Source organism: Bison bison, unplaced genomic scaffold, assembly GCF_000754665.1.
Source record: "Bison bison bison isolate TAMUID 2011002044 unplaced genomic scaffold, Bison_UMD1.0 scf7180017864207, whole genome shotgun sequence".
Lineage (NCBI taxonomy): Eukaryota > Metazoa > Chordata > Mammalia > Artiodactyla > Bovidae > Bison > Bison bison.
Window position 1 is genome coordinate 1,062,501 of NW_011494779.1, and position 12,897 is coordinate 1,075,397.

The 12,897-nt window shown below is 38.5% G+C and overlaps 1 protein-coding gene across 8 annotated transcripts in view; it reads right to left on the bottom strand.

Annotated features, from left to right (window-relative positions):
* MME (membrane metallo-endopeptidase) overlaps positions 1-12,897 on the bottom strand; it is a 119,800-nt gene that overhangs the window by 38,521 nt on the left and 68,382 nt on the right. For all 8 annotated transcript variants that reach the window (XM_010844740.1, XM_010844742.1, XM_010844743.1 and 5 more), the window contains exons 14-16: positions 12,751-12,849; positions 9,351-9,431; positions 7,980-8,083 (exon numbers count right to left, since the gene is read on the bottom strand). In XM_010844740.1, the coding sequence (XP_010843042.1) occupies positions 7,980-8,083; positions 9,351-9,431; positions 12,751-12,849 (284 nt within the window). The remainder of the gene's footprint in view (positions 1-7,979; positions 8,084-9,350; positions 9,432-12,750; positions 12,850-12,897) is intronic.

The window sequence follows — 12,897 nt, forward strand, 5'->3', positions numbered from 1 at the left end:
CTCATGTTCATCGAGTCAGTGATGCCATCCTGCCATCTCATCCTCTGTCGGCCCCTTCTCCTCCTGCCCCCAATCCCTCCCAGCATCAGAGTCTTTTCCAATGAGTCAACTCTTCGCATGAAGTGGCCAAAGTACTGGAGTTTCAGCTTTAGCATCATTCCTTCCAAAGAAATCCCAGGGCTGATCTCCTTCAGAATGGACTGCTTGGATCTCCTTGCAGTTCAAGGGACTCTCAAGAGTCTTCTCCAACACCACACTTCAAAAGCATCAATTCTTCAGCACTCAGCCTTCTTCACAGTCCAACTCTCACATCCATACATGACCACAGGAAAAACCATAGCCTTGACTAGATGGACCTTTGTTGGCAAAGTAATGTCTCTGCTTTTGAATATGCTATCTAGGTTGGTCATAACTTTCCTTCCAAGGAGTAAGCATCTTTTAATTTCATGGCTGCAGTCACCATCTGTAGTGATTTTGGAGGCCCCCCAAAATAAAATCTGACACTGTTTCCACTGTTTCCCCATTTTTTTCCCATGAAGTGGTGGGACCGGATGCCATGATCTTCATTTTCTGAATGTTGAGCTTTAAGCCAACTTTTTCACTCTCCACTTTCACTTTCATCAAGAGGCTTTTGAGTTCCTCTTCACTTTCTGCCATAAGGGTGGTATCATCTGCATATCTGAGGTGATTGATATTTCTCCCGGCAATCTTGATTCCAGCTTGTGTTTCTTCCAGTCCAGCGTTTCTCATGATGTACTCTCTATATAAGTAAATAAGCAGGGTGACAATATACAGCCTTGACGTACTCCTTTTCCTATTTGGAACCAGTCTGTTGTTCCATGTCCAGTTCTAACTGTTGCTTCCTGACCTGCATACAAATTTCTCAAGAGGCAGACCAGGTGGTCCGGTATTCCCATCTCTTTCAGAATTTTCCACAGTTTATTGTGATCCACACAGTCAAAGGCTTTGGCATAGTCAATAAAGCAGAAATAGATGCTTTTCTGGAACTCTCCTGCTTTTTCCATGATCCAGCAGATGTTGGCAATTTGATCTCTGGTTCTTCTGCCTTTTCTAAAACCAGCTTGAACATCAGGAAGTTCACGGTTCACATATTGCTGAAGCCTGGCTTGGAGAATTTTGAGCATTACTTTACTAGCCTGTGAGATGAGTGCAATTGTGTGGTAGTTTGAGCATTCTTTGGCATTGCCTTTCATTGGGATTGGAATGAAAACTGACCTTTTCCAGTCCTGTGGCCACTGCTGAGTTTTCCAAATTTGCTGGCATATTGAGTGCAGTACTTTCACAGCATCATCTTTCAGGATTTGGAATAGCTCAACTGGAATTCCATCACCTCCACTAGCTTTGTTCGTAGTGATGCTTTCTAAGGCCCACTTGACTTCACATTCCAGGATGTCTGGCTCTAGGTCAGTGTCGATTCCTTAGAACCTTAAATTTTTTTTTTTTTTGCTGGGCAGAAGCTTTTAAATTCCAAGGAGTCCCACTCCCACTTATTTATTTTATGCTTAGTTCTTAAAGCATCTCTAGGGCTTAACACAATATTGAGAACATGAAAGGCATGCACACACATATAGGTCTTGGGATACCAATGAGTCCTTCAGGCCCCAAGAGTACTGACTCTTTTCAATCTGGAAGGGTGATGCGTGGTAAGCCTAGGTGAGGCACTGCTGCCCTGCAGACTGTGGAGAGTCATGACAACCAGAAGCCACGCACTATCTGGGCATTGTCCTCTCAAGAGGGCACACTGGTATCAAGTTCTAGACTTCTTTTGCAAAGCTCTTCAGTTTAAACCTTTAACTTATTAGCCTTCCTTCTCTATCTCTTCTTTCCCCTCTGAAACAAACCTTCCTTGGTGCTAATTAAAATGCAAAAAAAATTTTTTTCACTGATAAGATATATTTTGCTTATAATCCAAAAATGTGTTGAAAAATCACAGTCTGTTATCTTAATGGGAATCTAAATAGATGGAACTTAATATTTTAATCTATTATTATAGGTGTAGAACATGAGCACACCAAGGCAGATACTGCCACAGGAAATCAGAGTGACTTGTCCAGGTTTAGTCTGTTAGTCTTTCTGACTAAGTAGTACTTGATGAGTCAAAACCATCTGGTTTATGTATCTTCCCATACATCTACACCATGGAGAGTCACTTGTGTCCCAAGTCTCCAGCACTCTAAATGCCCACCCTGCATGAGTCTTATCAATTTTCCACCTCTGGGCCATCTCATTACTTCACAGAAATCCTCTATAGCTATTCTTTTGAAATTCAAGTTCAATGATACAAGACTTAATTAGAAGACTAAGTCTAGAAACATCCCTGAAGGGGAAATAGCAGAAGAGATACTTCAGAAAGAAGTGAAGTACATCCCTACCTTGTAAGAATATGGTCTTTCTCTCCTGGGTCACTTGTGGAAAAGCCAAGGACTAAAACATCTTGGCTCTTATCAAAACTTCACAGTAAGGGCCCGAAAATTTTAGTGCTGAAAAGAATCTTAAAGATGTTATAGGGTCTAAATCAACCTGCTCATTTCACAAATACCGAAACTTCAAGGCTTTTAAAGGCTACAGATAGTAACTGGCAGAACTGAGACACTGAAAAAGGGGTAGCAAGTCACTGCAGCAGCAAAACAACAGTGGAACCAGCCACCCTGTCTTTTTGGTGCTGTTGGTTTTTCGGGAAGAACTACACAGAGCCACAGCTGTTGGCCGCCAACCTCCGTAGCACCACTTATTTCAGGGACTAGCAAACATCCAGTTGGTCCAGATTAGAAAAAACAGCAGACTTGAAGCAATAAAGGAGAAGAAATGAATCAATCATTTTGTTTGTTTTGCTCTAGTTCACCTCAACATTAATTTAAATGCTGACATGTTCCTTCCAGAGAATGTTTTACTAATAAGTAAAAGTTTAATTGTGGTTTTAGAAAAGTGCTATCCTAGCACCTTGTCTTGTAATCGCAACAGCCAACTCCGCCTTCCATCGGCTTTCACTGTTACATACCTGCCTCTTCCATTAGATTGCTAGCTCTGAGTCTTACTCATCTCTGTATCCTCTACAAGGTAGCACAGTACTTTGCACACTGTAGCTATTTGGCAAAATGTTTATTGCTGCTGCTGCTGCTGCTAAGTCGTTTCAGTCGTGTCCGACTCTGTGCGACCCCATAGACGGCAGCCCACCAGGCTCCTCTGTCCCTGGGATTCTCCAGGCAAGAACACTGGAGTGGGTTGCCATTTCCTTCTCCAGTACATGAAAGTGAAAAGTGAAAGTGAAGTTGCTCGGTTGTACCCAACTCTTAGCGACCCCATGGACTGCAGCCTACCAGGCTCCTCCGTCCATGGGATTTTCCAGGCAAGAGTATTGGAGTGGGGTGCCATTGCCTTCTCCAATGTTTATTGAGTTGGCTGCTATTACTGTCAGCTTGTTTTGAGTTTCATGTACAATGGCAGGAAAGATGCAGCAGTGAAATAAGTCATTGTAGTTTATGAAATGCAACTCCACATGCTCAACAGTCATAACTTACCAAGGCTGGTACTACTTGTCCAAATTATATTACAGAAAATCCTGTCTTGAGAAACTAACAAAATAATGTCAAGTCTAAAATTAAGGAATTCACTTAATTTTGTCCTAGTACATTGCTTCTTTTTAAAGGTTTATGTTTGTTCCATAGAGTCTAAGTGAATACTCATGTTACTGAAAGTAAATTATTTCAGATACTTCGCCAAGTCATTTTGCCAATGGATATTACATTTTCAATCTAACATTATTACTATTTGATAACATGATGTGCTTGAAATTATTTACAAACTGTCATTAAGTCCGCAGAGAACATGATGTTTGAGGTAATTTTGGAAACATAAACTAGGTACTCAGAAACCCCATGAACCAACAGCCTTGTAAATTTAAATCTTTGTCCTTTGCAGTTGCCAGCTGCTTGAATGGGCAGAAGGAGGTTCTTTTAGCCAAATGACTAACTTAGGCATATCACACTCAAACTTTCTGACTTTCTCAATTTTTTGAATTCTTAAGCAGAGAAAACAGAGATCATATTGGACGTATTCACCAACGATGATGGTGAAATGCTTGAATATATCAGTATTTATTTTAGTGGCTGAGTTCACTTTATCAGCACTGTTACAAATTGACTGTTTTATCAATTATTCACTCTGTCATCATTGAAGGAAGGTCCACATTCTATTCATCAAAGTTCAATCTCTGGTGGCACAAATACATGACTTCTGCTTTCTTTCAACAAGGGCTATTCCAGCCAAATGTAACATAATATACTGGTGACTAAAATATGTGTAAGGTATCATACAAGGACAAGGTGAAGAGAGAAATGTAAGGGATGCATGAGTAAGGAGATAACACTCAAGAAGAATTATAGTAAGTGTAGGTTTCTGATAAATGAACAAGGGTGGAAAGAGTGGTCCGAGGTAAGGGATAAGGAGGAAGAAGAGATGGAGCAGTGATTTTAAAGTAATTCCTATGGCTGGAGATTTGGGACAATGCTGTGGGGTAGGGTGACTCTGAATGGATTCTAGAGTGTGAGCAGTAGATTGTAGAGCTTTGTACAAGCTTCATGAGATGGGCAGAACACATTGAAAGGTTTTCATCAGAAAACAACATGACTCAGTCTGTGTTTTTAAAAGCTCTCTAAGGTGGTAGCCTGGAAAATTAGCTCAAGATTGACTGTGAGATGATTGAGAAGATTAGGAAAAATATTGTAATCACTCTGGTGAACAATGAGAAATGTCCGAATAAGGCATGACAATGGAGATGTAAGATGGATCCACATGCCCTCATGCCAATAAAATAGTTAATTAGCAGCTGGTGGATATAAACATTTTTTAAGATAGGATTTGTAGTAAATATCACAGCAATTGCGAGAGATGATAGAAAAGAATTGCTCTGAAATGATGAACCCATGTGTGTGTGTGTGTGTGTGTGTTAGTCGTTCAGTCGTGTCCGACTCTTTGTGACCCACGGACTGTAACCCACCAGGCTCCTCTGTCCATGAGATTCTCCAGCCAAGAATACTGGAGTGGGTTGCCATGCCCTTCTCCATGGGAATCTTTCTGACCCAGGGATAGAAAACAAACTCATATCAGGACCTCCCTAGTAGTCTAGTTTCTAACACACTGTGCTCCCAATGCAGGGGGCTTGGGTTCCAAGCCTGATCAAGGAACTAGATCTCACATGCCATGGCTAGGATCCAGTGCAGCCAAATAAACAAATAAATATATTAAAAAAAAAAAAAAGGAAAGCAAACTTATAGTTACCAAAAGGGAAAGGGGGAGGGGGATAAATTGGGAGTTTAGGATTGACATATACATACTGTTATATTTAAGGTAGATAACCAACAAAGGCCTAGAGTATAGCTAGTATAGTATACTAGAGTATAGCTATACTAGAGTATAGTATAGTTCCCTAGCATAGGGAACTTTACTCACTATTTTGCAATAACCTAAATAGGAAAAGAATTTGAAAAAAGAATAGATATATGTATAACTGAATCACCTTGCTGTACACCTGAAACTAACACAGCATTGCAAATCAAGTATGCTGCTGCTGCGTCGCTTCAGTTGTGTCCGACTCTGTGCAACCCCATAGATGGCGGCCAACTAGGCTTCCCGTCCCTGGGATTCTCCAGGCAAGAACACTGGAGTGGGTTGCCATTGCCTTCTCCAATGCATGAAAGTGAAAAGTGAAAGTGAAGTCGCTCAGTTGTGTCCGACTCTAGCGACCCCATGGTAGCGACCCCTGCAGCCTACCAGGCTCCTCCGTCCATGGGATTTTCTAGGCAAAAGTACTGGAGTGGGTAGTCCAATATAAATTCAATTTTTTAAAAAAAATCAAAAGTCCTAAATTAAAGGTATCATCTTGTAAAAATATCTCACAATATTGAATATGAGCAAGTATGATTCAATATAAAAAGGAATTAACATTAATGCAAAGATTCTGACCTGAGAAGGGGGTGTGGTACTTAAAAACAATACCAGTACCTGAGACCCCACCTAGAGGCATGTCCATCACAATCTAGGGTGGGAAAGCTGGAGAATCAGTCTATTTCAAATGCTCTCCAGCTGAATCTAAAGTGCAGTCAAGAGTGTTGAACCCTTGTATTCAGCATACAGGTAGAAGATGAGGAAGGAAGAAAAACTAGCCTCATATGGCAGTGAAGACCTTAAAAGGCATATTGCACTTGTCACTGACTGTCAGAGGCTCATGAAAAGATCCAAAAAGTACTACTGAGCTGTGCATGCTATTGAGAAAACATTCATTAAATCTTAGATACAGTCTTTGCTATTGAGTATCTGTGGTAAAGAGAAAAGAACTCAGAGAAGATCAACACATATGATGAAAAGGAGTGAAAATTACATACTACATTACAAAATTATTAAGGAACTGAGAATATATTAACTTCCAAAGAAAACATCAAGCAATAATTCAACAACGATTTTTTAAATTATGAAGAAATATTCTGATGTCAGGTGGATGCAGCTTATATTAGCTCTTTTCGGAAGGAATATTTGATGATAATTATATATAGGTATTTTACAAAGTGCTAACAATTATTAAATGTAAGTATATAGTATGTAACTATATTTTGTAAAGAAATAAAAACATTCAGACTTGATTATAAATTTTTCCACAAGGTATTCTTTTTGATGACTTTCTGTCAATTTCTACAGCTAGGACTTGACCACTGAGTATGACAGAAGCCATATGTACCCAATCTCTTTCTTTCCCACCTGGGGCACTAAACGTTCTCTGACATTTGCTGCCCTATTTTTAGTACCAGATAACATAACATTTGCTCCAGTGGAAACACAGGGGTCAGTAAAAGAAATTGCTGTCTTTTTCAGAATACCTGAAGGATTAAAAATGTTGTACAGGGATTGAAATGTATTGGCATTTTCATACTGGGAATTTTGTCCAACCTGTACTTGGTTTACTGAGAATAGAACACTCTGTCATCAAATAGTTCTTCTGCACTTTGTCCCTTTCTTGGCACATTTCCCTCCTGGAGGCAGTTTGTTATAACACATCTTTCCTACACTCTACTATTGTAATATAATGTAATTGAATCAAGGTTCACCTTTGATTTTTCCAGTTCCCATCTTGACTTGGTCGCTATTCCAAAATATTAACTTAATAAATGTTAGTGAAAGAATAAAGGAATATAGGAGTGAACCATACACTTCACTAGCATGGTATTGTGTCAGTTACCACAAAGATCAAGTTAGTATATTTACTTTGCACTTGCTCACTCATTAATTTAGTTTTAATTGAAAATCTCCTATGTATCCAGCACTGTGCTGAATGATCTCCTATTCTCTTGGAGCTGTGTGGGAAAAAGTCCACACAGTTCTAGGGACTTAAGTGCATAAACACTTATGTTGATAAATATTTTAAAGACATCCATTTAACCGAAAAATAAACATTAAGCTGGTCATTACTATGATGTACTAATACCACTAGTAAGCAGAGACTGAATCATTTGAAAGCTATGAATGTGACTGAACCCTGATATCTCAGATTTGGTTCTCACAAGGTTGAGAGAAGTGTTACCTGGACAAGCTAGGTAGGGGATGGAGTTGCAGGACGGCTGAACAATAGAAAGGTAGGTGGGTCTGAGGGTAGATGATAATTCTGAGTACAGTAATAGACCCAAAGAAGGTTTGAAGGAGCTAAGGACTGCTTAGACTAAAGTGTTCTAGGGAGCTCTGTCCACAAAGTAGAAGGGACAGACGATAATATGAGAAGAAACCAAGGGTAGTCTAACACCGTAAGGAAAAAATTTATATTTTGATTAAATCCTCCTATATTCTTAGATGCTCTTAGAAGTACTCAATAGAAAGAGAACATTTCACCTTTTAACATTTATTCTAAGTCAGGTTCTTAATCCAACAAAGGGCCTCTTCTGAATGAACATATTAGAAAATTGAAATATACATACTCATCCTTGTCCACCTTTTCTCGAAGCTTCTTTAGTTGTCTATTTTGGCCAAACTTCAAGTTTTGAATTATATTCTCAAAGTATTCTTCTTCCTGGTAGCTCAACTATATTAATTTAAAAGAATTTTGAGAACAATATTAAAAATGTGTCTCCAAAGTTTTGCTAAATAGCATTAAGAGATTATTACTTAATAAAGTTAGCAGAGAGCATTAAAACTTACCAAAGAAAAATTAAGTTCTAATTAATTCTATACAAGTCACTGCTGCTCTGGCTGAATTATTTCTTCAGTGTATTCTTTTCTAATTAATCAAATGAAACTAAGTGTCAAACAAGCTTTTCTATATTTGTATCAATCCTTACATGACAGATAACAGCATTCTTATTTACTGTGTTATAAGAACACTTATTCTTCTAATCCTCAAAATAATTTTATGAAGATGGGCTATTATCACCATTATTAAAGTTGAGGAAACTGAGGCACAGACAAGTCACTTGTCCAAGTTAATTAGTGATGAAGTTGAGATTTGAACCCTAGGAGTCTGACTTTGAGTTGATGCTCTTAGCCAGTTAGTGTGTGGTAGAGCTGAGATCTGAACCCATGCAGTTCAGCTCTGAGGCTATATGCTCAGCCACTAGACTCCTGCCACAAGGGCCCCAAGGATGCACATGCTACAGTGAGCTCATTTTTTTTAAAAGTCAAGCTTTTCTGCAATAGAAAAAGAAATGAGGACACTGTGCCTTGCAAACTCTCAAGTTAGGCTAGTAATCAATGATTGGAAATCATCATCCCCGGATCTAGGCAAGGACCATCTTGTCACCAAGGTGGCAAGTAGTCATGGAGACTGCAAGGTTAGCAATAAGCTCTTATGTGACTCTGAAATCCATACTTCAATCAATTCTGGTTTCATCATTTACATTACACAGGGGAATAAAACAGTTTCTTATTCTCGAATAATAGATGCTTTTTTTCCAAATAGAGAAGACATGACCAGGTTAATCCAGTGGAGAAATAATTAGAAATTGGAAAGAAACCTGAAGATTTGACTTTTCAGGCATGTATAAGAAGCCTGAGTACTGCCGGTTCATCACTTAAATATCCATGCCTTGATGCACTTAAAAAAAAAAACACCAAGTTTTTATCACTACTCTTAAAATGGACTATATAGAAAGCAAAATAAGAAAACCAAATACAGACCAGGCCAATGAAACAATAAGCTAACACTAAAACAAACAGTTCTGGCTTCAGTGTTAAAGGCTTAATATAATAAGAGCTCTCTGTGTAGGCCCTCATATGTTCTGGCCCCCCCATAGCAAGAAATGACATTGCCCCAGCCTCAGGCATCATCAGTGTAGAGTCCTTTTAAGACTTACCTCAAGGTACTCATTATTCAATTTGTCATCATTTGAAATAATGTCATCAGGATAGCCAATTCTTTCTTTAATTGCTAAGGCCTATGAAAATTATAATATTGAATGTGAGCATGATTATGAACTTTCAAATGCAAACTTTATGATTGTGCCCTTGACTGGAAATTGAATAACTTGATCCATACTGTTTACAAAATGAGTATTTGACCACACTTAAACAGAGTCTTTGCCATGGCTTCTTCCTGGAATTCAAAATAAAAGTGTCCTGAAATTTAGCTTCTAATACCCTATTCTCATAGTCTGAAGCTTGCCCAAGAAAATTAACATTAAAAACTGACAAATCTTTGTTCCACAGGTATTGAAACAAAGGTATTACAAACACAGGTATTACTCTTATGAACTTTTTCTCTATAAGGCTTTTTTCGTCAATCTTACAGTCCATGGGGTCGCAAGAGTCGGACACAACTTAGCGACTTAACTACTACGACTACTACTACTATAGGAGAAATAATATTTAGAACTTCCATTCTAGTAGCTTATCTTTCCACTTCACCAATTTGGCTGAGAAAACAGATGTGGGCTTACAGGTTCAGTGCCAAATATTCTTCTTGAATATTGGTTCCTGGAGTTTTTATGTTCTCTTTCGGTCTCCAGAGCTAGAGTACCCAACTTTCCACAGTTAAATGAATGATATTAGTTAAATGAGTAGAAAGCAGGGTTTTCCTTGTTATACCATCTCATGTTTACCACTTGCTTACTACTGTTTGTATATGTGCATGCTAAGTTACTTCAGTTGTGTCTGACTCTTTGCAACCCAATGGACTGTAGCCTTCCAGGCTTCTCTGTCCATGGGATTCTCTAGGCAAGAATACTGGAATGGGTTGCCATGCCTTCCTCTAGGGAATCTTCCCAATCCAGGGATCAAACCTGAGTCTCTTAAGTCTCCTGCATTGGCAGGCCGGTTCTTTACCACTAGCACCACGTGGGCCATCCTTAAAATTGTTTACTTATAATTATTTCATTATTACCACTTGCTTGTGGTTGCTAAGTCACTTCAGTTGTGCCCAATTCTATGTGACACTATGGACCATAGCCCACCAGGCTCCTCTGTCCATGGGATTCTCCAGCCAAGAATATTGGAGTGGGTTGCTAAGCCCTCCTCCACGGGATCTTTCCAACCCAGGGAATGAACCTGTGTCTCTCATGTCTCCTGCACTGGCAGGCGAGTTCCTTACCACTAGCGCCACCTGGGAAGCCCACTTGCTTACTACTTGCTATTTCTATTTTTCACTTCTCTCATTTTTCTCAAAGATATTGGATTCAATCATGCCACACTGCTCTTAAATAATTTAACTAATTTACATTTTTCATGAGGTATTAAACTTGTATCTCTGAGTTATTAGTTTTGCCATCAAATGGATGCGGTTTTGTTACAAATCTGTTTCATGAGTCTAGGATTTCCCCAGTGGATCAGACAGAGGTGTCAGCTAATCTAATAGGCCCAGCCTATTTTCTTTCCATACTGTCAGCCCATAATAAATCACTCCCCTCTCAGTGGTATTTTCTTTTCTAGAAGATATTTCCCCCAAAAGTATTCTAAGGGATACAAAATCTACAGAAATGGGAGGTACTACATAAGAAAGGATATATTGTAAAATATTTGGGGTAAATACTGTGACCGCTTCCCAGGTGGTTCAGTAGGTAAAGAATCCACCTTGCTGGTGCAGAAGACTCAGGAGACATGGGTTCAGTCCTTGGGTTGGAAAGATCTCTGGAGAAGGAAATGGCAACCCACTCCAGTATTCTTGCCTGGAAAATTCCATAGACAGAGGAGCCTGGCAGGCTACAGTCCATGGGGTCGAAAAGAGTTGGACATGTCTGAGCGACTGAGCACGCGAGCACTATGACAGAAACATGAAGCAGGCTCTTTCACTGAAGGATGTCTTAGAGTCTATAATTAAGTAATTGCAAGTATCCAAGAGGATGAATTAGTCTGCCTATTTATTCATTCAATTTGTGTTCTAGGGTCTACAACAAACCAGGTACTTTGTGAGGGGTTGAGGATACAATGCAAAAATTTCTGCTCATGGAGAGTTTATTGTAAAGGTCAATGGTAGGCAATAAAATGAATATTAACTCTCAAGTGTGATGTATGATGACATAAAATCATACTCTAGAGGCATGTAACCTAATCGAGGGTAGGATCAAGGAAGGCTTCCTTCAGGAAGTGTTGCCTAAACTTTTTGAGTATGGGACTCTTTCACAAAGCAATTTGCAGATCCAGAGTTTTATATCACCTTGGGAAATTATTAAGTCTAGAACAACTTAATTGGTTACATCAAAAAGAACCATGTTATGACAGCTAGAACACTAAACGAGCAAATCCAGCCTGAACTTCTGAGGAGCTAGACACAGTGCTGCAAAGACAGCTATCCTGGGGTGCCAAATTCTAGATCTGAGTCATCCAGGGTTCTGTGGTCACTGAAGAAGATGATCCTTCTATGTGATCTAATCCTGAAAGAAAACTAGACTTCAGTTGGATTCTCTTATTATAAATAGATTTATGGACTCTTTCTGTGTTAAGTTTAGAGAATGGTCTGTTCTTCCTGCTACTCTAACTACTGAGGAATAATCAGATTGCATGTGAATACTGCTTATAAAACACATACAGGTTTCACTGGACATGTTCCTTCTAGTTTTATATAGTTATCAAGACAATGGCATAGTAAATTTAAACCTGGGATTTCCTTAGAATTTCCATTTTGCTTATTCTATGCAAGATGTTAAAAATCTCAATAAACGGTGAATAGTGGGGGTAAATAAGAATAGTTTATAAAGAGCTCCGTCAACATCTCTGTAACTGTAGTACACTCCATAGTATTCAAATAATGCACTACCTCAAATTGGCTTAATAGAAATTTGGTATTATTTTCCCTAGGTTATATTAAAAAAAAAAACAAAAAACAACTAAATAGCACATGTTTACAAATTTTTAGCTAGAAATTTGCATTAAAGATTACTGAATATTGGTAGAAGTCTTTTAAATATGTTTCATAAAAGGAAAAATATGAACCACTGATAATATCTTTTCATGCTTTCTTATTCACATAAGATTTTTCTCTTATTTTCTTGGTTTGTAAAGACTTCTTTTTTAAAGAAAAGGAGTTTTTCAAAGTTTTGAGCTGAACATGGAGAGTAGGAGCTAGTTGCAAAGAAATAATGAAAGACGAAAATCATAGGAAAAAACTTCATCCATGAAAATTGTTCCTGGATATGTTACATCTTGAAAGAGTGTATTTTTATTTTATACAATTCTTGATTAGCATATTTTCCCCAAATATCATAAAAGTTCATCATTTCTTATAGATTTTTCTTTGGTAGTTAGCTCTGCCTTGCTCTTTACCTTTTCTTCAGCTTTCTTTTTTGTTTCAGCATCCATCCAAGTTAGGTCATCTAAAGTTTGAATAAAAACCGCCCGGATCTGGGCAATTAAATCCTCAACCTTAAACCAAAAGAACAGAAAGCAAATATGAGCCATGAGATAATTTTT